Source organism: Dioszegia hungarica (genome assembly GCF_025882075.1).
Source record: "Dioszegia hungarica strain PDD-24b-2 chromosome Unknown MKK02contig_25, whole genome shotgun sequence".
Classification (NCBI taxonomy): domain Eukaryota; kingdom Fungi; phylum Basidiomycota; class Tremellomycetes; order Tremellales; family Bulleribasidiaceae; genus Dioszegia; species Dioszegia hungarica.
The window spans coordinates 138,521-163,090 of record NW_026515779.1 but is presented as its reverse complement, the minus strand read 5'-3'; the positions used below and the strand labels follow the sequence as shown (position 1 = coordinate 163,090).

The window sequence follows — 24,570 nt, the reverse complement described above, 5'->3', positions numbered from 1 at the left end:
CCATGTCCCTTAACTCCTTTCAACCTTCGCATCGCCACAATCTTACTCGCACCCGTCAATCCGCCTTCATTTCCGTCCGAACGCGTGTCACACCAATCGACCTTTCATCCGCTGCTCCTATACGTGCCTTTTAAAGGGGGAAGAAGGACAGGAAAGCGAGCTGTATGGGATCCCCACCTGTCGAGCACCGCCACCTAGCTAGGGACTGCGCACCTTGACGTGTCGCGCCTGGACGCGCTGGACGGCCTGCTTGGAGCTGGGACGGATTGCGTGCTGGATTTCAGGTTGGGGGGATCATACACGTAGCAAAATGTCAGTCCGTTGTCCGACTGACAGGCTGAGGTTCGCCATTCTATCGCCTAGCGGCTTTCGGGGTCTCTGAAGCCGGACTGGGTTTGCCCCATTTCCGTGAAGAGTGGCATCGATATCGGCGCAGAAACGCATGAGATGGTGCGTATATCTTGGTAGATGGCTAAGTCGCACATCAGAGCATATCAGTGTCGTCAGTGTCAGCGCCGCTAGGGCGATCTAGTCATAGGACCGCCGGCCGTCGTCACAGACGCGTCAGATATCAGGGACGTCGAGACCCACCGAAGCCCGCAATCCCTTTTGTCGTTCTCGTCTGACACGCGCCCCTCCGGCGTATCCAGGTGGATCAGTCGGGATCCATCGAGACGGTCGGGCTCGGTTGGATCACTGAATATGCAAGGACGAAGCAGGTATTCTCAAGCTGCTCGCCCTTACATCGATCAGCGGTCAGCGCAGACCAAATGACGAAACCCCCCGTGCCTGGTTTCAGGGAAGTTTCAGAATTCCTCCAACTTTAACTCGACTCCCCCCGTTCCTCGTACCTTACAAGACCCTCCTGAACGCTTCCTGAGCCTTCCTCCGCCTCCGCAGTACCCTCGCCGAAGGCTCGCCGAGCTACTGCCGCACTGCGTCATGTCATCGCCCTCTCAGGCACCGTTCCGATGCTCTCGGAGGCGGAAAGCCGGGGTGGGAGAAGGTGTACGGCCGAAAGGCTGAACGGAGCTCGGATGTGTGTGTGTCCTCTTCACACTGCGGCCTGATCCCCCCACACCACATTCCTCAGCTGGTCCTCGGATTGACTCTGCGCTCAAGGCACGAGAGCCACCGCCCACTCTGATGTGCTCCCCCGGCTGAGAAGCCGAAGCCATACCATCAGATCTTTGATCTGCAAGAGTAAGTACTACCGTACTGCGGCGGGGTCGCTACCGTACTCAAGAAAATTGGACAATTGCTGATCGACAGCATGACTGTAACGCAGCCGTGTCACATGTTTCAGACGCGGCATCAGCATTCGGCTATCGACGCGTTCTTGGTGGCGAAGAACTAGTCATACGGCCGGCATTCCAGCTGAGACATTCCTGTCTCATCGAAGGCAGGCCTAGGGCAGTAGCGTTCCTACGGCCTACCCAAGTTCGACCACATTCTACTTCTCCACGTCACATCAGTCTCAGCTCTCCTTATGCTATCTTCGGCGTAGAGACTCAGCTCGTTCCTTGTAAGTGTTTTGTCTACAACCATAGCTGACCGGCAGCACATCGCCCACTGCACACTCCCCTCTGGTGATCACTCACCTTCGATCGCCAAGCCAAGATGGAGCCATCAACTTCCTTGGACCAGGTCGGGGCGCCTCAAGGCAACTCAAAAGCCCGCGAGCGGCTTCGGAGAATGCGCGAGCGCGCCGCAGCTCAAGCCGCAGCCGAAGCTGGCGCCGGTACCGAGGCCAATCCGGGCGAGAGCGCTGTCGCCGGTCCATCAACCCTACCCTCCCTACCCACATCAACCACTCTCCCGGCCTCACAGACTCTCGCATCCTTGACGTTCTCATCCGACTCGTCTTTCTCCGGTCTCCCATACCTCCAACCCTCATCCTCCGCCCTACAGCTCGACCTTCCCGGCCCCATGACCCCCCTGCCCTCCAGATATCCCTACGGTGGGCTCGGCGGAGACTCGCCTATATCTGGACTCCCCCAATACTCTACCCTCGGACTAAGCACCTCCTCGCAGCCCAGCATCCCCATCGCGCCGAGCTCGGCCCGCGCCGACTCTCGCGTCGGACCAGGCGGCGGTCCCGTCCCCCTCCCCTCCGAGGTCTCACTGACCCAGTCGGAACGGCGTCGAATACTAGAGGCGACGGGGCAGGCGATCGGGATCGAGGATGAGATCGAATGGGCCGACGACGAAGAGACGCTGGATAAGATGCAGGGCGAGCAGGTGGAGGTGATGGGATCGCTGCCGGTCAAGCCGAGGAGCAAGTGGAATCCCCACGGCCATGCTTTGACGGGTCCGGACATTCCGGCGTTCCAGATTCTTCGGGCGGAGGATATTGAGGCGCGGGCAAAGGCAGAGGCGGAGGCCGCGGCGGCTGCAGAGAAGAAGAAGGGAAAGAAGAAGGAGGAGGGGCAGAGAGGGTTGAGGGGTCTGTTTGGGAGGAAGGGGAAGGAGGGGCAGGTGGAGCGGATGACGAGTCCATCAGGGACAGCGGACATGGATCGGGGGAGTTTGAGCCAGGGTGAGCATCTCCTAGTGCAGAGAGGGGAGGAGCTGATATAGTAGCTGGGAGCAGGCAGGGCTCTCTCCGACTTTCACTACAACCCTCCCAGGCATCATCATCCAAGGCCTCTCTACCAGCGAGCCAGTCTTTCCCGGCCAAAAGCATCCTCAAGAATCCAGGCCGGCTCCAGGCGTCCGTCACCGCCCCCTCCCTCACCTCGTTCGCCGATCCCACTCGACCCTCACCTGCTACGCATAGTTCACAGCTATCAGCCCTTCGGACTCCTCAGGACAATATCGTCCCTCTCCCACAGTCTCAATCTGCCGGAAAGACCAAGGGAGGGCGCCCGGACACAAGCGGGACCATCACCCAGTCCACATTCCACGACCTCGCGCCGCCCGTCCGCCCATTCGGGGAATCGGCGAATGTGGATCGCCGTCCCAGCGTCGCTTCGTCAGGCGCTGAATCCGGCCAGTCGGTAGACTCGACCCAGCTCTTCTACTCGGCTCGTGCACCTACCTCCGAGCCCCGGACTGAGCTCCCATCGCAGTCCCAAGTCCGCCTCGGCGCGCCCATCGAGTCTCCACCTCATCCGCGCGGACCCCGTATCGGCGTAGCTCCAGCTACGCCCGGAACTCCAGTGCCTCGGCTCACACCCGCCCACATCCCACACAACTTGCCGCACAACCAGGACTCGCGATACCCCGTCCTATTCCCCAGTCGAGCCGGCATCGCAGCGTCCTTCTCTCTACCCTCCCTACCAAACTTCCTCAACCTCCCACGCGGCTTCAACGCCGACCGACGCCCTTCCGACAGTATCTTCCATACCTCCCCACCCCGTAATCCTATCCACACACTCCAGCGGAGTGCGAGCACCACCTCCCTCGCCCAGCCCACCCACAACTATATCGTCGATCCCAAGTCCCGCTTTGTGCCCCATCGTCGGGCGCGAACGGGCGATTCGGGGGACAGCGATACGTGGTCCTTCCATTCTCTTGCGTCCGCCACGCGCGAGAGCTTGGGCGTGGAGCATGCCGATCGATCACCCGTACGGCGCATGTCCCGGATCCCACGGGGACCTATCTATGGCTCGCGGACCCAGATCCAGACTGTCGTCACCCCCGTCATTCCTTCCGCTCCGGCCGCACCCCACCCGCTTCCCCCTCCTCCACCCCGCCGCCAGCCAGCCCCATCCGCACCGAAACCTCCCGGCCTCCTCGAGAATATCGGACAAGGCCTCGAAAAGGCATTCTCGAAGAAGCCCGTCAAGGTCTTGACGATAGATGAGCACTTTCAGTCCACGGATACGGTCTTCCAGACGGAGTTCAAGATGAAGGAGAAGGATAGGGAACGGCGGATGGAGACGTACTTTCCGCCCGCACAGGAAGATACAAGGGGGTTGTTCGATACCATGTTTCCGCCCCCTCCAGCTACGCTGGGGCGCTTGGAACCTATCTCGAATTTGACGGCGACCGTCACTATCCGGCTGCATCCTAAACCCGAAGAGAAGAAGAAGGGGAAAGGTAAGGGAAAGGAGCGGCCAGATACGGCCGTCTCGATGGCGCCTACGATCGTGAGCTTGGCGCCAGACGTACCGGACGATGCAGCTTCGGAAATCGAGGTCCTACCGGCGGAAGAATACCCGCCGGTCTGGAAGAAGATGATCTTGGTTCTTACGACCTGGACTTTCGACGCGGCGACGGGACCCGTCCCTTCCTCCATCGGCACCAGTAGCGGCGGCAGCTCGGCGCAAGACCGACCCCGTCGACTCCGAGAACGTACCGTCGGTGAACAACGCACCATCGCCCACCTACACCTCTTTGACCCCTCGTCCTCCCCCTCCGCTTACGCCCCACAGGAACGCCGACCCAAGACCTCGGATACATTTGGAGTCCCCACCCGACCGTTCGGGGGCGCGGCGGTCTACCTGCCTGAATCTGAGCGCATCGAGCAGGATCGGCGGCCCATGGGGTATGCGCACGGGGTGGTTTTGGGCGATATTGTGGATTTGGGGATGAGGGATGAGGATCCGGCAGAGTTTGCGGGGGACGGGCTAGAGAGGCGGAGGAGGAGGGGGGTGATTTGGTTTAGCTATGGCAGGACCGAGGGGTGGTTTGTCCAGTTCAAGGATAAGTGAGTGATGAGTCCAAGGAGAGGGAATAAGTGCTGATGAGGTAGGAAAGAGACGGATCTTTGGTTGCATACCTGTCGAGGTATCTGCATGCGGATCGAGTGAGTATCTGCCACCCTCAAAGATACAGAAAAACAAGGAGCTGAAGATCAGTCGCGAGAACCTAGCGATCAGTATGCGAAAGCTCAACCCTCGGATCGAAGCCAATGCCCGACGTCTTTCCGATCTGCAGCGACACCGAGAAGGATTGGAAGCGGCGCATCAGCCGGAGCAATACGTCCTTTCCCGTCTGGCGCAGGGATACTCTATCTGGGACCCTCAAACCAATCCGCCCCTTACGGTCTCGTTCAAGGAGATGATGGCTTCCCAGGAAGTCAAGTGGGCGGGGTATGAGCACCCCGCGTTAAAAGTTAGGAGGGAGCAGGATAAGTGGGCGACATTGGGGGATATGGTGTATGGGCGGGTGGATGAGAGGGAGTGGGACTGGACGATACCGGTCGACAAGGCGAGGAGGGGCGGTGAGGGCCAGAACCAAAAGGCGGAGAAGAGGAAGGCGGGAAAGAGGAGGAGGAGGGCCAAGTTTAGGGTCAAGGAGGCGAAGAGGAAGGCGAGGGGAGAAGTGAGGGTTAAGGGTAAAGGAAAGGGGAAGAGTGCGGGGACGCCTGTACAGGACAACAAGGGCAAGGGGAAGGCGGATACGCCCAGTAGTACTGCCAGTGGACGTACATCGCAGACCGTGCCCCACCCCTCGCCTGGACCGTCCCGACACCGCCCGTCCCCACTTTCGAGCCTCTCCACCCCTACTCGGCCCGTCATCGCCGCCTTCCCATCCCCTTCACCTACTCCGTCGCCCCTACGCCCTCTCATGCTCCCGGCGACAGTGGCCAGCCGACCACGGATGCCTCTTCGGGAAAGCGACTTTAGCCTTTCCGCTACGCCGTCGGCACGATCCCTCGTTTCGCTTCAGTCGGCGCGGTCGGGCGGATCGCTGCAGTCGGCAGCGTCGATAGGGACGGCAGGGGGGTCGGATCCGTCCATCAGGTCAGGTGCTACATTTGGGCGGCCACCTTCTTCGGCTGCTTCTACGTCAGGCCCTACCCCTCTTCCTACCCCTGCTCCAGCAGCGGCGGCAGCGACGGGGTCAGGAACAGGGACGGCTCCACGATCCAGGCCGTCCACCGGGAACAGGACATTACCACCTCCATCTTTGCCCCCTCCGTCGGATCCACTGCCCGCTCCTCCCACAATTGAAGATTCCGCCTCGTCGACTTCATCCTCCTCGTCCGGCTCTATCCGGCGGCCAGGCCAGGGCCAGCGGCCTCAGCGGCCGCGGACGAGGGACGGCGACAAGACACCGAAAGCGCTTACGCTGGGTATGTTTCCTAGTCCGCCAACGACGGAGCCGTCTCCCTCTCCACCGGTCAAGTCGGTCGCTGGAGGTGGCGGGGCGAGCGGGGTGACAACAATCTCTCCTCCACCTGTCCCGCCCAAAACGACCGCGCCGTCCTCTTTCCCGCAAGGGTTCGCACAGACCCGTATGCCCAGTATCCACACTCAGACTCCATCGGTATCGTCATCGGTATCGAATTACTCTATCCCTATCCCGACATACATCCCCACTGCCCTTCCTCGGTCTACGCCACCGCACTCAGTCTCGGCCGGACCATCAGCGTCAGCGTCGGCTTCGACCTCCACGCCCGGCCCGGGCACGCAGCGGGGCGTATCGCCATATGGGCAGGTGGAGAGTTCAGGGAGTGTATATTCCGATTCGGGAAGTGTGGCGCTCAGTGCGAGTGCGAGTGTCTTGAGCGTCACGGCTGGGGGAGGGCGAAGGAGGCGGACGACGACGGCGCCTATTGATCTTGGTGAGTCTTCGCTCTTTGCTGGGGGTGCCGTGTGAATTGGACGCGAGGATTAGGGCTGACGTTATAGCTGGCGAAGTCAAAGCTGAGGATGACGCCAAGAAGGCGGAGATCAGGGCGGCGGAGGCTGCGAAGGCGGGAGCGGAGGAGCCTGTTCAGGAGGATAGGCCGAGAGCTATCCGGTTTGCCTGAGCCCTTCTATAACCATTATTGAATCGTATTGCACATAGCATAGAGCGTAGACTACATACATACATACATAGCATTGCATAGTACCTTGTCATGTTCTGCCCGTTTTGAAGACATCTAATACAGCCTTAGCACCTGCTCTCACGCCCTCTCTTCGGGAGAATTCCAGTCCCGCCCGCTTTTCAGCCCATATGGTCAAGTCTGACATGCTCGGTATTGGCGCGGTGTTCTCGGACGGAATGGCTGAGGATGTTGTTGTGTTCGAGGGATCGGATCCGGGGATGGCTGAAGAAAGTGGGATGGGGAGGGCGCCGATGAGGTTTGTGGAGAGGAGTGGTTGGAGGGAGAGCAGAATCTGGGCGTCTGTGCCCGTCAGCATGCTCTCAGCAAGGCAATGTAGTAGACTGATCGAGTCGTTACCCAGATATAGCTAGTGTCTTCACTCACACTCTTGCTGTAGCGCCATGATACCACCTAGTGTCCCCCTCGACCCATTCCCTGGACCCTCTCCTCCCGTCATTCCGCTATCCTCCCCTCCGTCCCCTTCTTTTGCCCTAAACACAGCCCCGTACTCCCCCTTCATAGCCTGAAGGATCATCTCCGCTCTCCCCAGCAGCACCAACACCTCCTCAATCCCCAACAAAACCCCTTCTAGCCCCACCTCGCTCGGTGCGCCCGCTACCCCGCTGCCTCCTGCCCGGCTCGATCCGCCCACTCCTGGCGGGACGGACAGTAGCGTTCCTGGAGTCCCAGCTGCTGTTGATCTTATATTGAGGAAGCCTGGGAAGCCGGCGGGCGTCTGCGCTTGACTTGACGCGAGGAGGCCGGCGAGCGGGGAGGTGGATATGGGTATGAGCGGGGAGGGGGGGAAGAGGAGGTTGGAGGTTCCAGGGAAAGGGGATAGGAAGCCGGAGGGGAACGTGAATGGAGAGGACATGGTATAACTCCGTACAGTATAGCTGCTGTAAAGAAGGTAGATGTGAAAAGCAGAGGCTCATGATGATGGTCGAGTTCGGGTTTGCAGCTGTTGGGTGGGGGAGATGACGTAAGGGGTTTCAGATCCGCGAGGTGGAGGTGAGAATTTTGCTGCAACAACATCAACCTATACATGCTATACATCATCTTTGCACAGCTATAGGACCTTCCGAAGATCCCAAGATGCCTCACAAACGTGAGTAAATCGATGACGGGTGGTATCAGATAGAGGGCGGGGCTGATTTCTCAGGCGCAAAGCACTCTGTCCGGGTCGAGGAGCACAAGAAGAAGTCAGCCCCCTCGCCCATCTTCTGGCTGCTTTCAGCCATGCCGTTCATTGTCACACTATACTGACATACCAGAGGCTTCAATCACGACCCCAGCCCCTCTTCCACTCGAGACGACACCCCTCGCTCCGCCAGCCGGATCCTCAATGCCCTCACCTCGCGCGAAAAGTTCCGGGAACGCGGCGGGCGCTCCGGGGAGGATACGGGCGAATTTCGGCCAAAGAAGAAGAAGCAGTCTGCGGCGGGAACTACAGAGCCGGTCTCGGCGTTCGCGAAAGAGCCGGTACTAGTCAAAGGGAAGGAGAAGGAGAAGGCGACAGAGAAGGGGAAGGACAAGAAGGCAGAGGCGATCCCGTCGATTCTCCCTCATGAGAAACTGGGGGACTACAATCGGCGGATAGAGGCTATCCTTCGGCCAGGGGTGAACAAGGCGATCAAGACGGCCAAGTCGGCCAGGGCGGATGCGGTCAAGGCGGCCAAGGAGAAGAAGGGGGCTCCGGCGGGTACGGGGACTGCTGCGGCCGAGGAGGATGCGGCGGGAGACGGGAAGAAACGAAAGCGGTCAACGGAAGAAGGGGACTATCTCGAACCAGAAAACAGACCGGTCAAGGTCTTTGCGCCCAAACCTGCCCCTCGGCGGCTCAACGATATCGCTCAGGCCCCACCACAATTACCTCAACTGCGTCGAGCGACCAAGGTGGGCGCGGAGGGACAGAAGGGCGCGAGTGTATTTACGACATTGGGGAGGGATCCGCTCAATGCAGGACAGAAGAGGCTGTTGGAGGAGGAAAGGGAGAGAGTTGTTAAGCGGTATAGGGAGATGAAGGAGGAAAGGGAGGCGGTCGCCCGGGAAGAGAGGAAAGAGAGAGAGAAGGAGAAAACGAAGGGGAAGGGAGGGAAGAAGAAGGGCGGGACTGTTGGTATGGGCTCGGAGAAGGACTAGGGCATACTTTTTGGTTTGGGTGAAAGGACATCGGGCGACCATGGCTAGCAATAGTTACTACACACCAAGCGAGATCGAGAGACGAGGTATGTGAAGCGCTCACGAATACTGATTTCAACGAGTCATCTCATTTCATCTGACATCTACAGCTGGCTCTCGCTTGCTACTCGGCTCCCAATGTCTTATCCCGATCTATTATACCCTGAAGTTGAGCCTTTCGTCAAATGACCCTCAGTCCGCTCGTCGTGCAAGTAAAGGCCTCGCGCCTGTTGAGTCCGTACTGTCCTTGCTTGGTTAGTACCCGCAGTATGGTTGGTTTCCTCGAGTGACTGGGTCGGCGCATCGATGGTAATACTGGACTTGAGGGGGGCCTCCTGCGTTGTCGTTCCGCAATACCAGCCTCACACGGCCCATTCTTTGGACCTCTCCTACGCCGCCGCCTTCACCTCCTCGCTCCCTGATCCGGGAGCGGCAGAGGTGATGAATGGAATTCCGCCTGATAGGCTGTCAAGAAGGGCATTGCAGCAGTACGGGTATTTCCTTGCTCCTCCTGAGTTAAGGCGTTCTAAGCGAATAAGCGGGATCCCCGCTAACAGTATAGCTTTAGCTTGTATTGGTGACGGTCGCCAATCCCGCCAATCCGGCTCCTCCATCATCCTCAACGCCTCGCCCGAAGCCGCTACGAGTGGTATGCTCGGCTGCCTCGAGGACGGCAATGTCGTCCGCATCGATCTGGCCCAGCACCGCGCAGACGCAAGATCTGGCCGAAGGAAATCGGAAAAAGGAAATGGGCCCTTTCAAGTTCCCGCCGAGCCAGACGCCGTGACAGGAGATCTTCGGGAAAGAAGTGAGCGAGCAAAGAGAGGGGATGGCTTTGAACGGGGCAGTCAAGTACCAGCGGGTTGCGAAGACGTTTGGTGTGTACAGAAGGATCATTAGCTGTATGAGTGGGAGATCCACTTGCGTGTACGGTGTATGAACATTTGAGATGGCTAGCGACTAACTCTATTGAATCCCCCTTACCTGTTCGGGTCAGCTCCGCTCTAGCTGTTTCTCCATGCAGACCAAGGACTTACTTTGCACTGCCACTAACCCTTAATCTTGGTCCCGCACCTCTACTGGGAGCAAGCGGACGCCTCCAAAGATGAAAGGAGCCCTCAAGATCCCCTGCGCCCCCCCTTGATCCTCGTTCGTGCCCACAAACATGCTCATTCGCTGCAACACGCCTTCTCCAACCTCAAGGGGGCTGGGAGGCCGAATGATGTGAAATTCGTTCAGGCGCTCGTTCCCGACCGAGTCGCGGGTCACCTCGGTCATACCGACCGAGTCGGCGGGCGAGATGGGATAGATATCGCCTTTGCTAGTATCGACCTTTCCTCGACCGAGGGAGATCAACCACTTCTGCTTGCCGCCTTGTGTCGGATGCCAAGACTCGTAATCCGTAGCCTGGCCGTAGAGCCATTGTACGCCGGTGAGGTCATGTATGGACGAGTGGAGGATTTCGGGTATATTCCAGCGAGATGCCCAGGTTTCGCGCTCGGGCGTGTTCATGCGGATCTCAAGCTTGTATCTGCTGATTAGCTCAGGACAAAGTGTCAGGCGGAAAACGTACTTTCCGGCCGGCGCGTAAAAGTCACAATGAAACTTTGGGCGTTAGCTGTCAGATAGACGAACAGTCAGGGATTGACTCACATCTATCCATTGGCTGTGACGATGAGCCGCGACATACATATCCTGCGGTATGGATTTAGGCTGGCCGAGGTCCCATGAATGCCGGAGGGAGTTTTCTTCTTTGATCCAAGTGGGTTGGACCTCGTCGCCATTTTTCTCGCTAAGGTGATAAGCTCAGGCATAGTACGCGCCCCTCTGCACTCACTCCCAGTCTGATATAGGATTCGTCGCCCCAAACAGATCAAGACAGATCAAAGACAGATGGGCTCGTGATATCCAGTGCCAGACAGGGCCACCGGGTAGGTATGTCTGCCGCTTGTCCAACTTCTGCTGGCCCGTCCTGTAGGGCTCGTGATCCTTGGCCCTGGTGTCGGCGCTCTGCTCCGGGATCCAGCGGCAGAGAGCGAGGTGATGAATGAAGAACATATTCGGCTGTAGATCGAAGGCGTCCTGCGCCGAAGGGGGGCTGCCAGAGGCGAGTTGCGCATTGCCCGGGGGCAGAACAAAGGTCCTACATGTCAGATCCCGTCACCAGCCGCCCGCGAGTACTCGCACTCACAGAGAACCAGATGGCTGATCGTCTAGCCCGACCACACCGGCCGCACAGGATCCCAATGAAGGTGTGCCAGCTGTCCCAGCGAGAGCTTCTGCGGGGTAGGGATCTTTCCCCACGACCTGTAAGCTCCCTTCGGCAAAATGTAAGATCGTTTCCCTCAGACGTACTGCAGATGGACATATCAGAACGATACTTTGCAGTATGGCCTAAGTCGGCTTCCACCACACTAGCGGTTCAGCGCGGTAAATCGATGTGGAGGATGATCACTTACTACATTGTCCAGGCACCCTCTGTCTGGCTTGCAGAAAACAGCTCGTGCTCAGTCAGATTGCAGGTGTACTTCTGAGTCCGCGTCAGAATCTGTACGGACCATCGGTACCGCCCCGGCTTTTACGGCCCCATCCATCTGTGGTTCCCTCTGCTCACCTCCCTGGTGCCTTTCGTTCCCGTCGGCCCTTCTTCATGCAAAACAGAGGTGAAGGTCCAATCAGCGGCAGATCCAATGTCGCCAGTCCCCACGGCTCGGAGGATAGTGAACTTGACTGGGCGAGTGTCGTCGTGCGGACGCTTATAGGTGAAAGACAGTGTGTCTTTCGGCAGCCCGAAAGTATGGACCACGCTCTTCCAATCCTCCCTTATGGCCAACGACTTGCGGAATTCAGGAGGAACGCGTCGACGACCGAGATCGCGTTTCTGTTGTTTATTACTTGTAAGCCGTATCCGATTGATATCGATGATGTACGGTAACGGCCTAAGACCGGCCGCTGCACGGATGTCCGAGTAGGAGTTTTGCTCGCTCCCTGTACCGTTGGCGAGGGCGTCAATGTAGTCCGTTACTCTGCTATGGGTCGCCATCGCTATGCCTTATGATCAATGATGAGTGAAGTGTTCGGCAGCCTGAGGGCAGTGAGTGCGAGTCCCTCTTGTAGGTCTATAGTCACAAGCTCTACCATCCGTAACCTCAGCCTCAACTCTCAGGGAAGGCGGCCGGCTAAATCCGATTGCGCGTATCCTTCCGCCGGAAGTGGGGGAGAGACAGAGAGTGGGGGAACATTACTGTGTGATCTTCTGTATGCTCCGGATACCATTGCATAGTACTACTATACAAGCTAGACCCTGAACGATCCATCACCTGTCACAATTATGAGCACTGACGATGTCAGCAAGCTTGCCGCAGTAGGCCTATGAACAATCGGACGTACACTTACATTGCCCCTCGCGTCGGCCTAGATACGACCCGGTCGCTCTGTGACCGCCCAGATGCCGCCGGTAAGGGTCAGCAACCCTTGGGCACCGGTAGTCGCGGCGAGACCTTGAACCGTCACACCCGTGAAGCTGGCGGCAAGGAAGGGAGCGATCGCGGGAGTGAACAAAGGACAGAGTATCGCAGCGCCGCCCATGCAGCCGACGAGGAAACGGCCGTAGGTCTAGGAGATCAGCACGCGCGCGAGGATTCCCGTTAGGCTTCGTGCAAATCAAGCCAGCTCACCGTCTGGGGCAGGATCCAAGGAAAGGCCCCAGCAGCGGCGGGCGCGTTAGCCATCGTATAAGTAGGTGGTTGATAGAAGTGATGTAGGTTGGGGCTTATCGATGCGGGATGGGAAACCGTCTCGATCTCGAGCGTCAGCTTATGTAGCGCGGCAGAATTCCAGTGTAGACGCTCCAGCCGGACAGCCGGGTATGTACGGACTTTTGGCTACAACGCATCCCCGCAATGTACAAAGTGTAAAAAATGCAGGAAATGCGATAAATGCGTTGATTTCAAGCTTGACGTCACTTCCGGCCAGGCACCGGACCTGTATGCAGTGGCCACCAGCCCGAGCTCTTGAGAGCTCGCCTTGGAGCTCGCAGCCTGCTCGGTGCTATATAAGACAAGCTCTCAGCCGATATGTCCCCCGTCCTATCCCTTCCTTTCCGTCCTTTTCCTCACTATCACCCTACAATATCCCATCTGCAACATGAATGTCATCAACGCCGTTAAGACCGTTGCGAATGCCATCCCTCCTATCGTCAATAACGTTGGCCAAGTGGTCCCGGAAGGCATGCGTGACTACTATGAGTGCCCTATCAAGGGCTGCGTTAATCCAGTCTGGGTCATCAAGGGTGTGCCGCACGGTGAGTAGGACTCCTTTCCTCACTTCACAGCCTTATGTCCTGGTTGCTTGCTGACGATTCAGTCCCGTGCTACCGGCACTACCACTTGAAGTGATGAACCGGAGTATCCACGTTCTGCATCGTGAGTGCGTGGAAGAACTCGCTGATTAGCAGACGCTGTGCTCGGGTCGGATAAATGTCAGGAATAGCGAATAGTCAAAGGGGTCGCGGAGAGTCAGACGGGGGTGGTAGTTGCTGAGGTACCTAGCAAGGTTGAATGGGATCAGTATTCAGTGTATGCAGAAGGATCCTCGATACTGTAGTGACTGACGGGTGCACCCGTCAAGGTGCTGGTCGGTCGTACTCACAAGTACGCATGCTGGATTGACTTGCCCACCCCGCTCAATCTCCGCCACCCGCTCCCGTAGAGCACCCGCCCAGCCCAGAAAAGGACCTATACGCTTTATCCCCATTCGAAAGCGAGTGATCTGCTCCGATGTGAGCTGGACCGAGCTTCCTTGAGAGAAGTATGCTATAGTCAAGACAACGTCAGCCTACTTCCTGCTCAATGGACCGACTCCAATCAAGCGATCAAAGCCATCCATACAGTCTCTGTCCAGTCTATGATCCCAAGCCCCTCGCGCTCCTTCTCCTCTACTCCAAGTCTAGCTCGCACATTCCAATCCAGGCCAGGCCGGACGAGCTCTTTCGGCCTCGATCCTCGCCACTCCAGCCCTGCATTATCTGGCTGGGGAGCTGTTTCGTCGCCTTCCCTGTCCATGTTGGATGCCACCCCTCCTTTGTATATCTCGCCAGAATAAGGATAGGCGTGGCAATCTATGATACCCTCCAGACCCTTGCCTCCAAAAAGAAGGAGGTTCCAGAAATACTGTGCCCGGGCCTTTACCGTCCGATAAGCCCACGTTGGGTACTTCTTCGCTGGAGCGAAGCTGTAACCATTCCTCACAAGTACGCTCATAGTAGTGTGCTCGTCAATGTGGAACAATACGCGTAAGATCTGATCAAGAGGGATCCTGCCGCCACGCCGAGCGGGTACTCGAGCAGATTACGCAGTCTATACGCAAAGGGCGTGCGACTCGAGCGATCGGCGCGCCTCCCAAGGCCTGACATAGTAGACGACAGACGTGCAAGCGCTGGCTCGGCATCCCCAGCAGATCTGCGTTATAAAACAGAGCTCCGCTGCGAAGAGCAGCTTCTCCTCAATAAGCAATCGCCCTAGAAGGTCGCAGGGGCAATGAGCGGATCGCAATTGTGGCCCTGGGAGTGGCATCGTCAGCGGTATTAGTATGAGAATACTACTTGGAGCCATTAGTCCTTAAAATTCACTGATACATGACCTACACCCGCCCATGCACACCGCCTTCTTCTTCCCAATCACTCTTCAACCGACTCAAATCCCCAACCAAACCCCAAACCACCTCATCCACCTCCCTCATCACTTTCAACCTCTCCTCCAGTGCGTCCCGTGTCCCCTGTATCGTCATCCTTCCTCTTGACCGGATGGAGTCCTGTCCACCCGTACCTGCCCATCGATGACCGCGAGGAGAGGCGGACAGGAGGTCGGAGCCGGGTCGAGTGAGGTATGGGGTGAACCTAGGAGTCTCGCCGCTTACGTCCAGCTCGTCAGTCGGGTCGGTGTCGGTAGCTTTCCCCTTGCCTTCCCCTTTTCGATCAAGAGCTCGAGTCGAGCCGCCCTCCTCCGAATCTTCCGAACTGTCCTCCCGCAACTCCTCCTCCTCCGCCGGCTTCTCTAGGACAGTCATCGCCGGCCGCTCGGTGAACGTGTTGGTCGTAGGAGTCAGCCTCGCCGCCGCCGCCGTCCCAGACCGCAGCCCCATCCGCCTTAACGCAGCCTCCGCCGCTGCTCTCCTCGCTCCCCGTCCCCCGCCTTCTTCCTCCGACGCCGACGCTGACATCGACGCCGCTCCCGCCATCTCTTTCCCCTCGTCCCCCTCTCCTACACCCTCCAGACCTACATGCCCATACTCCCCAGCGCCCGAAGCTGAGCCCGAGCCCGAGCCCGACGCAGAGAAGATCTGCGGTGGGTTGGAAGTATGCGGTGTATTCGCCCCAGAAGCCAAATGGGGCGTAACTGCACCGGACGCAGACGGACCAATATCGAACGTCGGCCGATCCCTCTCTATCCGCGGTCGGGGAACCGCCGTTTCCGAGGTGGCCGAGGTGGAAGGGCCGGATGGAGGAGGAGTGGCGGTATTACTACTCGACCCCGAAGCTGACGAAGGTTCGGGAAGCCGGATGATAGGCATCGAAGCACCCTGAGATCGAGTAGCGGGGACGGGAATCGGCATCCGCATCGTCGGATCGTACCGACTTGGTCCGGATCCTGAGCCCGAAGCCGAAGCTGAAGCTCCCGATGGCGGCCAAGCAGGAGCAGCACCGAGCGGAGTAGCGAAGAACCGCCCAGGCGCGATCGGTCCACCCCAGATCCCGCGCTGGATTTGCTGATCCCTCGAGATTTGGGGAGAGGGGAGTGGCGCGTTGCTCGAAGTTGCAGTAGTGGGACCGGGCACCGCTGTTGGTGCTGGATGCGCAGGGGTGGGTGGTTGTGGCGGACGGAAGTACTGGTCATATACCGCTTGTATGGGATTGGGTGCGCCAGGCACGGCGTTGAGGCGCGGAACGGCGCCTGCGGCGGGAGGAGGTGGGTTAATCTGGACGTTGACGCCGTTTTGACCAGCTCGGGGGCCTGGTCTTGGGGCGACTGGAGTACGGAGGACATCTCGACGACTAACACATCAGCTTTCTTTCCCGCGAACGCCGAATAAAAGCAAGCTCACCAAGTCGGACAACTCTGCTGCCTCTCCAGCCAGCTCCTAAGACAGTGGAAATGGAAGATATGTCCACACTGTAATCTCTTCGGCGTCTCGTTTGGCCCTCCCGCCTCCGCTTCCGCCGGTACCTCCCCCGCCGCGCTCGCAGCAGCCGCCGCCGCCGCCCGCTCCGCCGGTGACTGATACGGCACCATCTCTTCCCTGCAGATAATGCACGTCCGATCTCCATTGCGCGTCAGATCCTCGTTGGTCGCGTTGGGATAGAGCGAGTCCATGTCCCTCGTAGCGCGGCGATACCGGACCAGGTCGGAGCAGCGGGAGAGGAATGAGCGGAGAGTCATGTAAACGTCTCGGAGGATATGGAGGGGGAGACCGTAGTTCAGGAGAATGACCAGGAAGAAGGTGAGGTAAGTAAGGAGCTTTACGAAGTCTGGGGTATCAGCTTGCGGACCCTACTGGCGACGTCAGGATGATGTTAGCTGAAACTTACCGACTCCGAGATCCACATAGAAGAGGTACATGCTCTTCTCTTCCCAGCTCGGCGCGTCCTCCCGTCCTCGTGCGCGCCGGAGATCGATGATGCCCACGGTATACCGAGCGGATGTGCCTCCGATGGACGCGAGAAGGATCATAAATTCCGACGCGAATAGGACCATTGCTGAGACGCCATCCACGACGATGGACTCCAGGGAGTAGATGACGAGCGCGCAGTCGATGAGTGTGAGGAGGCCGATAATGAGGGAGCACCGGACGTGGAAGATCGTCGGTGGGCCTGGAGGAGGAATTTGGTCCATCTACTACATCAGTCGTGAGCCCGGATAGAGGGAGACGACGAGGCAACTCACGTAGTCGACTCGATCTGCTGTGATCCAGTGGAAACACTTCAAGAAAAGCAGGACTCCGTACATGACCGCGAACGGCGCAGAGAAGTCATCCCGGAAGATGGTCAGAGCGAGTAGGGACTCGGTCAGGAAGAGCCATAATCGCTCGAATAGATGCTGCCGAGTCAGCATGAACCATAATAAAGAGCCAGCATTCTTCCTTCCAGCCTGCAGATACTCACCTCGTATTCGATACTCCTGAGACGGCCAAAGAAGATCGTCTTGACTACAATCCCAAAACAGATCGTGTTGAACAGCGCAAAGTTGGCCAGTACCATGAGCGCGCCAGAGCTCCGTCCGACCGCTACTGCCGCAGCATAGAAATTCGCCCGAGTGTGTAAGGCTGACCCGACTACTGACGCAGCGCCAAGCGTCGAGAGCGCACCATACAGGACCAAGCGGGAGGCCATGCTGGGCAAGAGGAGCGATCTAGCCCGTTCCTCGGTGGATCGGCGATATTTCTTCGCTGATCGAGCGGGCAAGAGGCTATTTACCCTCTTGACCAGCTGAGGCGGAGAAGCGGGAGAGCAGTGGTTGAGATGTTCAAGGTGAATGTATAGATGATTGACAAAGGAATCGTTGGGTGCATGGAGAGATAGAAGGACGTGGCGGATGACGTAACGCGTTTCAAGCCTCCACCTTTCTTTCCAACGGAACTGGATGCCCCTCAAAGAATTTCAGAGCCAAGCGCCCATAGCTGTTCTTTCTACCTTTTCATAACACCTATACACAATGGTCAAGCCCTCGAAGCAGTTCAAGAAGTTCGCTGCGTCCGGCAAGCTCAAAGAGACGATTCAAAAGCGTCGATCGATCCAACAATCCAAGCGGAAATTCGACGAAAAGCTTCAACAGCGAAGCAAGCAGCGCGGGAAGCCCGAGGACGAGGGTGTCGACGATGATGAGGATGACGAGGGAGCCAACGCGCGGGATATGAAGAAGGCTGGGACGGGCGGAAGGGCGGGTGGTGTCGCTCGAACAGTAGACGAGCTGTTTACGGATGGAGGGCTGGCGGGTCCGCCCGACGCCGAAGATGGGGATGAGGAGGAGGATGACGAGGAGTTGAGCGAGGGGAGCGATGAATACGAGGACGAGGGGAGTGAGATGGGCGAAGAGCTAGAGAGGGACGAAGAGGCGATGAAGAAGGCGATGAAGGATCTGGAGAAGAAGGATCCGGAGTTCTTCAAGTATCTGGCGGAGAATGATAAGACGTTGTTGGACTTTGGGGATGGCGGTGAAGGGGAGGATGAGGATGAGGATGAGGATGAGGATGAGGATATGGAGAGCGGGGCTGAGGAAGATGAGGAGATGGAGAGTGGCGATGAGGAGGAAGAAGAGGAGGATAAGCCAAAGAAGGTGGTTGTGACGGGCAAGATGTTGAGGCAGTGGCAGGAGGGTATGCTCAGGGTAAGTCTACAAGCTCCGCTGGCTAGGATGAAGCTGATTGACAGCAACACTCGCTCAAGTCGCTTCGGAGTACACTGCTCGCTTTCCGTTCCGCCGCGCATATGAATGAGGAAGAGTCCGAGGGAGCCGGCGGTACAAAATACGCCATCAACAGCCCGGCCGGTAAGCCCACCTTTCCACCCTCCTTCCGCTCTTGCTGATCATCAGTCTTCAACAAGCTCGTCATTACCGCTCTCAAGTTCACACCCGTCGTTCTGGCTCACCACATCCCATACAAGCCGCAACGAGATGGCCGAATGTAAGTGCTACCTTTCCGCCCTTGAACAAGCTGATCCCCTCAGCAAAGTGTCTCAACCCAAGAAACCCAACCCGAGACTGAATCGCCTTGTCCTATCCCACTTCACGACCCTCCTCCATTTCATCAAGACCCTCCCCTCTCGCCCCGCCCCAGGCACAGAGGAGGGCGAGGAGGCCGCTGCGGGCGGATTGTTGCTGGTCGCTCTGAACGAGAGTAGTAAGCTCGTACCGTGGGTCCTGGGCGCAAGGAAGCATGTCCGGGCGTACTTGAAGGTGAGCTATGCCGTACTGTTGCGTGAGAATGAGCAGGGCACAGCTGATATGCAGACTCTGCTGGAATTGTGGTCCTCCGCTAGCGACAATATCCGGATCGCGGCGTTCTTGGCTGTCCGTAAGCTGTTTGTCGGTGGTGACGATGCGATCCGGGATATCTGCCTGAAGGTATGTTTTGCGTACCCCTGAAACACGGACTGCAGTGCTGACTGGTAGAACACCTACCGCGCCCTCCTCGCTCCTCTCCGCAATACCACCCCCCACTCCCTCCCCACGCTCAACCTCCTCAAAAACACCTCATCCGAGCTTTTCCTGCTCAACCAGCCCATCTCGTACCCGCACGCATTCACCGCCATCCGGATGCTCGCCGTACACCTCCGCGACTGTATTCGGGACGTCACCGCCGCCCCTTCCCAGCGGAACGCCAATGGCGATGCGCCGCCCAAGAAGGACGTGGGGCAAGAGGCGTTCCGGAAAGTCTACAACTGGCAGTTTGTGCATACGATCGACTTTTGGTGTCGGACCCTCGGGGCTGGATGTAGTCGGGAAGCGGAGCTTGAGCGGGGTGGTGTGAAGAGCGAGTTGGAACCGCTCGTTTATCCCTTGGTCCAGATTGCTCTCGGTGTGATTCGGTAAGCTAGGTTCTATACTATGGCGGGAGTATAGCTGACATCCAGTCTTCTCCCTTCCCCCCGATACTTCCCGCTCCGATTCCATATCCTCCACTCCCTCCTCTCCCTCTCCTCCAAAACCGGCATCTACATCCCCCTCACACCGTACCTCCTCGAAATCCTCGATTCGGCCGACTTCCGCTCATCCGGCAAAAAATCCACCCTCAAACCGATCGACCTCGAGTATATTATCCGCGCACCCCAGGCATACCCCCGCACCCGGATATACCAGGAGGTCATCGGCGAGGAGCTCGTCTTTCTGCTGGCGTCCTTCCACGCGTTATACTCGACGCACATTGCGTTCCCGGAGATCGCGCTTCCGGCGGTCTTGACGATCAAGAAGCATCTCAAGAAGGGGACGGCGGGGAGTGGGAAGACGGCCCAGCAGTTCAAGGTGCTGGTTGATACATTGGAAGAAGGGCGCAAGTGGGTGGAGAGCAGGAGAAGAGGGGTGGGGTTCGCGCCCCGCGATAGGAGCGAAGTGGGGAAGTGGGAAGAAGGGCTAGGAGGGGTGGGGAAGACGCCGGTAGGTATGTGGAGGGCGACGCTGGGTAAGGCGAGGGAGAGGAAGAGAGGGGAGGTGGAGAGGGCGTTGAGGGAGGAGAGGTGAAAACGATCGACGAGGCGGCCCCGCCGCCGGCTGCTCTGCGAGTAAGGGCCAGACATTTGCTTCAAATTCAGATAACTTCCAAGGGGGATATGGGATGTATATGTTCGCTATTATCAATCCCTTACTAGTGTGCACTGGGTAAGGCGAGGTAGAGCCAGAGCCAGAGGTAGGGGCAGAGGTAGAGGTAGAGGTAGAGGTAGAGGGGTGAGGTGATGGAGTGGAGAGGGATGTAGTCTCGCCCGCAGACCTCTACAGCTCCGAGAAGGGAAGACAGTCGCGGAATGGAAGATTTCTTTGGTGCTGCCCCTTTCTTTTGCCTCCCTATCTCCCCATGAAATAGGGTATGGATGCGAGACTAAGAGGGATGCGGACAGTAGAAGGACCGTCCCTCTGAGCGCAACCGACGGGCTTGGAGCGAGCGTACTCTTCGAGTAGAAGTCAGGTTACTAAGCGCTCCGAGAGGCATTCAAGATTTATACATTTGCTAAGACCAGTCACGACTGGCTGATTTTTACAACTAGGGAGCGAGACGGTCGACCTTCCAAGACCCATCAGGCTGAACGAGGTACCTGAATCGATCGTGCAGTCTGGAGGTATGACCCGCCCAGAACTCCACCTCGCTATAGAGTCAGCTCTGACCTTCGTTTTATTATGCGATGTCTTGATTCAAGGTTACTAACTTTGGAATGACTCTCCATCCGCCCCAGTGCTCTGGTCGCTGAACGTCCCCCTCCCCAAACTTGCCCTCATACTCCTCCACCCTCTCCTTGAGCGTTTTCTCCCCAATCACACTACTCTGCTCGCTCGCCCACGCGCCAATCTGACTCCCTCTTGGCCTCCCCCCAAAGTACTCATCACTGATCTCCTTCTCGACCTTCTCCGCCCGCCCAATCACCCTCACCTGCCTCGCGACTTCCTTCCAGTAGAACACAATCGCGATATTGGGATTCTCCGCCAACTCCCGCGACTTGCGCGACGTGTAGTTTGTAAAGAATACAAAACCGCGGTCGTCCACTCCGCGGAGGAGGACAAAGCGGGACGAGGGGACGCCCGATGGCGAGACGGTGGATATCGCCATGGCTTCCGGCTCGCGCACGGGTGTGGGAGCATTAGGGTCCGATGCTTCCGCAAGCCACTTGTTGAATTGGATGAGGGGGGACGAGTGGAGGGAGTCCCGGAGAAGATGGGGAGAGGTGTACTGGTAGTGCGTCGTTATCTTGACGGCGGAGTGGTCTGCCTCGGGAGCGGAACCGGGGGCGGCGGCGGGTTCTTGGGGTGGGGGAGGGCGCGGGGTTTGCCAGGCATGCCGGACATCTTGCGGACGGGTGCGAATGGGTGTAGTGTGGATTGAGATGGCTGAAGATGAGTACGGGCTGGGAGAGCTTGTCTTATAGCTCGTCTAAGCATGTATAGGTATAGGTAGCTGGTCTTGACTCGATATGATCCAAGAAGACAGGATATCGAGTCGAGCTCGCCTTCAGTCAGCGATCGTCAGCGGACATGCTTCCGAGGTTCAGCCGAAATGGATCCCGGGATAACGCCGTTAAACTCCGTGGGAGCGGGGGTGGGTTCTGACAACCTTTCGGAAGGAGGAATGAGGAGTCGGAGTCTCGCTTGCGCCCCTCTCTGCGTCGACTCTGTTTAGGTAGGTAAAGCTGTTCAGGTAGGGAAAGGGAAATGGACTGGAGTGTGGTGATAAGCTGGAGTCGACCGCGTCCTTGCGCCCATCTCTGATGAGGATCGATACCGCCATTTACTCAATTCTCAGTGTCTCGAGACTGAGAGACATTGCATGTGTGATCCGATGTGAACAGGTAACACTGGGGGAATTGAACTGTAAGAGACACCAATTGTGAGATATATAGCGGAGGGGAGGGTTGTCAGGGCAACGACGAAATTTCAGTGGTATGGGAAGTTTGAAAGCTCAGGCGATAAACCCAGCGCCCTCTCCCTCGACCTGACATCCTGGCATCTTCTCAGGGCTGAAACACTACTTCATGTCTCACTTCTGGCTCTGAGCAATGAGCGCTTGAGCACACAGGTACCTGGAGGACATCGAGGTTACCGTCTACACTAGACAGTTCGAGGCGTTTTCATCAATCTCCTTTGGAAGCCAGTGTGCAGTGTTTTTGCAGCTTGGGTAGGCGAAAGTTACCTTTTGATGCTCCAGAAGCTTCTCGTCGACTCGCACTGGCGATGACATAGTGTAGTGCTCCATGTGAAGTACTCCACCACACGTCTCAGTATCTCTCGGACTTTATATCAAGATGCCTTGCTTCTCCGGAACCTGAACAGGTCATGCTGCACCCGGTGAATTTCGGTCAGAACGAGCGATAACATACATGATATGAGTACGGTATAGTCCGGGGGCCTAGGGGTAATGACAGCAGTCCGGTCGGGTAAGTCTCGAGCGCGAAGAAGGGGATCCAGAGCCGCGAGACGGGCGATGAGTGAACCAAACGGGGCTTGGGTCCAATCCGGGACCGTCTTGCCCGGGGGAGAGCCCAGCTCCGGAGCTGACTCGCTGGAGTCTCCCCCGCTTTTGACCGCCAAGAGCGCGAGCATGGTGTTGATGATGCCCAGCTGCGCTGCATCAGACTCGGTGGGGCCGCCCGTGCTGACAACGCCACCCCGCACCTCACTCTCCTTGGCGGCGACATGCTTGTCAGTGTCGGGCATGGTGCAGGGTGGTCTGATCAGCGGAGTGAGTGTGGTTGGTGCGAATGCTTTGTTTGGAGTACCAAGCTGTGACGGAAGGTTCGAAATCTGGACCAAAGGAGGAAAGAATGAGGGGCAAAGTGGCAAATCCAGCCCGATGACGCCCGGCTTATATCTCTCTAGGGTGCCCAAGACTCGTCTCTGCTACTCGATAGCCAATCCTTTGGGGTCCCATAACCACAAAGGGACTGCTTACTTCGTATGATGTGCTTGCTGACGCCTTGTGACCTCTCCCAGCGGAACACAACGCCGGGGGCCTGGACTGGCTGCTGGCATATCGGAAGGTGGCGAATTCGCTAATACCGCGCTGATGTTTCGGCTGGACCATCTTGTCTAGCACTACACTTCTGTTCTGCTATATGAGTCGTCTGTGCTGATTGGGAGTGCAGATGACACCGGTCAAGCTCTTTCAATTTCATCGTTGAGGGCCCGGAGGTCCGCGGAGCATCCGAGATTCAGTGACGGCATTCCTCGGCCATGCCATCACACGACCTCGGCCACCGATCTTCCTCGCGACCGAAAACAGCAGGGCAACGGCTGTGATCCGCATATAGTCTCAAATGGTCAGACCTGATAGACACAGCCATGGTACCCACCAATCCCAGAACCGCGCAACTCACATCCACCTCTTGCCCAACCTCCCTCACTCTGATCCCCAAAGTCCAGCTTCACCTAGATGTCAAGCAGCACGGGCGCGGCGCAACTTACCGCCCAAATAGGGGGAATCCCAACCATCAATCTCGATGTGCCCATCTGTGCGGTATTCATCGCGCTCTTCGTTGGGCTCGCAGCGGGTCATATGACCCTATTGCAGCTCAACAATAGACGGAAACACAAGTTCCTCTTCTCAGGTAAGTTTTGTCGCTTGACCATCTAAGCGCAGAGCTGACCGGCAGGGATGCTGTTCGGCTTCTCCATGAGTCGCATCATGGCCAACGTCTTTCGCATCGCCTGGGCTACACAACCTGCCAACGCCGATCTCTCCCTCGTTGCCAGCGTTTTCCTTAACGCCGGTATCCTCCTCGTTTACATCATCAATAACCTCCTCGCGTGGCGTATGGTCCGCTCCGCCGTCCCCCACGTAGGCTGGCATCCCGTCCCTCGCATCCTCAACAAGATCTTCCTCTGGATCGTCGTCGGCATGATCATCCCCCTCATCGTCATCATCGTCCTCCGCGTCAAGAACCCCACCCTGTCTGGTATCGGAACGGCAACCACGGTCGTCTCCCGCCTGGCGCAGACGTACTTTCTCCTTATCTCCCTCTCGGCGGCGGTCCTCCTTGCTTTTGCGGTCATCAGGAAGCGAAAGGACCACGATCCATTCGGACACGGATCATTCAATGCCAAAGCGGCGATCCTCGCGGTATCTATCGCGTTGGCCACGATAGAGGCGGGCTTCCGGTGCGGGACGGCATGGGCACCCACTCCCCTGGCATCAGACCCGGCGTGGTGGGACTCCAAGGCGGCGTTCTACTGCTTCAACTTCATGCTGGATGTGTTGATCTTGGGGGTGTTGCTGGCGGGGCGGATAGATCGGAGGTTTCACGTGCCGAACAAGGCGGATGGGCCGGGGAGCTTTTCTGGGGTCGCAAGGGTCGGCAGTGGGTCAGAGAAGACGGCACAGAGGGATGTCGGGAGCACAGATGAGACGAGAGTGTAGTGTATACCGGTACA

At 57.8% G+C, this 24,570-nt stretch overlaps 9 protein-coding genes across 9 annotated transcripts; 5 read left to right on the top strand and 4 right to left on the bottom strand.

Moving 5' to 3' along the window:
* Nucleotides 1-971: 971 nt before the first annotated feature.
* On the top strand, nt 972-6,706 carry MKK02DRAFT_30104 (uncharacterized protein; the record flags this gene model as incomplete). Its single annotated transcript, XM_053087972.1, has 7 exons — nt 972-1,043; nt 1,273-1,525; nt 1,616-2,539; nt 2,584-4,654; nt 4,700-4,753; nt 4,806-6,517; nt 6,585-6,706. The coding sequence occupies 7 exons, from the start codon at nt 972-974 to the stop codon at nt 6,704-6,706; spliced, it is 5,208 nt and encodes a 1,735-aa protein (XP_052942013.1).
* Nucleotides 6,707-6,794: 88 nt separating this feature from the next.
* MKK02DRAFT_40539 (uncharacterized protein) lies at nt 6,795-7,640 on the bottom strand (the record flags this gene model as incomplete). The annotated part of the gene is made up of 2 exons (XM_053091142.1): nt 6,795-7,066; nt 7,151-7,640. The coding sequence occupies 2 exons, from the start codon at nt 7,638-7,640 to the stop codon at nt 6,795-6,797; spliced, it is 762 nt and encodes a 253-aa protein (XP_052942012.1).
* A 221-nt stretch (nt 7,641-7,861) lies between these two features.
* MKK02DRAFT_40538 (uncharacterized protein) lies at nt 7,862-8,908 on the top strand (the record flags this gene model as incomplete). Its single annotated transcript, XM_053091141.1, has 3 exons — nt 7,862-7,874; nt 7,929-7,968; nt 8,041-8,908. 3 exons carry the CDS (start codon nt 7,862-7,864, stop codon nt 8,906-8,908), a joined length of 921 nt encoding a protein of 306 aa, XP_052942011.1.
* Nucleotides 8,909-10,003: 1,095 nt separating this feature from the next.
* On the bottom strand, nt 10,004-12,678 carry MKK02DRAFT_30101 (uncharacterized protein; the record flags this gene model as incomplete). Its single annotated transcript, XM_053087971.1, has 10 exons — nt 10,004-10,478; nt 10,521-10,552; nt 10,601-10,739; nt 10,785-11,090; nt 11,139-11,226; nt 11,303-11,361; nt 11,407-11,447; nt 11,562-11,998; nt 12,370-12,562; nt 12,625-12,678. 10 exons carry the CDS (start codon nt 12,676-12,678, stop codon nt 10,004-10,006), a joined length of 1,824 nt encoding a protein of 607 aa, XP_052942010.1.
* Nucleotides 12,679-13,093: 415 nt separating this feature from the next.
* MKK02DRAFT_40535 (uncharacterized protein) lies at nt 13,094-13,344 on the top strand (the record flags this gene model as incomplete). Its single annotated transcript, XM_053091140.1, has 2 exons — nt 13,094-13,250; nt 13,313-13,344. 2 exons carry the CDS (start codon nt 13,094-13,096, stop codon nt 13,342-13,344), a joined length of 189 nt encoding a protein of 62 aa, XP_052942009.1.
* A 1,243-nt stretch (nt 13,345-14,587) lies between these two features.
* Nucleotides 14,588-17,333, bottom strand: MKK02DRAFT_35286 (uncharacterized protein; the record flags this gene model as incomplete). The annotated part of the gene is made up of 6 exons (XM_053089139.1): nt 14,588-15,998; nt 16,049-16,170; nt 16,234-16,472; nt 16,533-16,836; nt 16,888-17,040; nt 17,106-17,333. The coding sequence occupies 6 exons, from the start codon at nt 17,331-17,333 to the stop codon at nt 14,588-14,590; spliced, it is 2,457 nt and encodes an 818-aa protein (XP_052942008.1).
* A 322-nt stretch (nt 17,334-17,655) lies between these two features.
* On the top strand, nt 17,656-20,178 carry MKK02DRAFT_35285 (Noc2p family-domain-containing protein; the record flags this gene model as incomplete). Its single annotated transcript, XM_053089138.1, has 7 exons — nt 17,656-18,327; nt 18,372-18,489; nt 18,535-18,625; nt 18,669-18,897; nt 18,952-19,065; nt 19,114-19,529; nt 19,575-20,178. 7 exons carry the CDS (start codon nt 17,656-17,658, stop codon nt 20,176-20,178), a joined length of 2,244 nt encoding a protein of 747 aa, XP_052942007.1.
* A 517-nt stretch (nt 20,179-20,695) lies between these two features.
* Nucleotides 20,696-21,492, bottom strand: MKK02DRAFT_35284 (pyridoxamine 5'-phosphate oxidase; the record flags this gene model as incomplete). Its single annotated transcript, XM_053089137.1, has 3 exons — nt 20,696-20,798; nt 20,859-21,376; nt 21,430-21,492. The coding sequence occupies 3 exons, from the start codon at nt 21,490-21,492 to the stop codon at nt 20,696-20,698; spliced, it is 684 nt and encodes a 227-aa protein (XP_052942006.1).
* A 2,080-nt stretch (nt 21,493-23,572) lies between these two features.
* On the top strand, nt 23,573-24,556 carry MKK02DRAFT_40531 (uncharacterized protein; the record flags this gene model as incomplete). The annotated part of the gene is made up of 2 exons (XM_053091139.1): nt 23,573-23,747; nt 23,793-24,556. 2 exons carry the CDS (start codon nt 23,573-23,575, stop codon nt 24,554-24,556), a joined length of 939 nt encoding a protein of 312 aa, XP_052942005.1.
* Nucleotides 24,557-24,570: the final 14 nt, after the last annotated feature.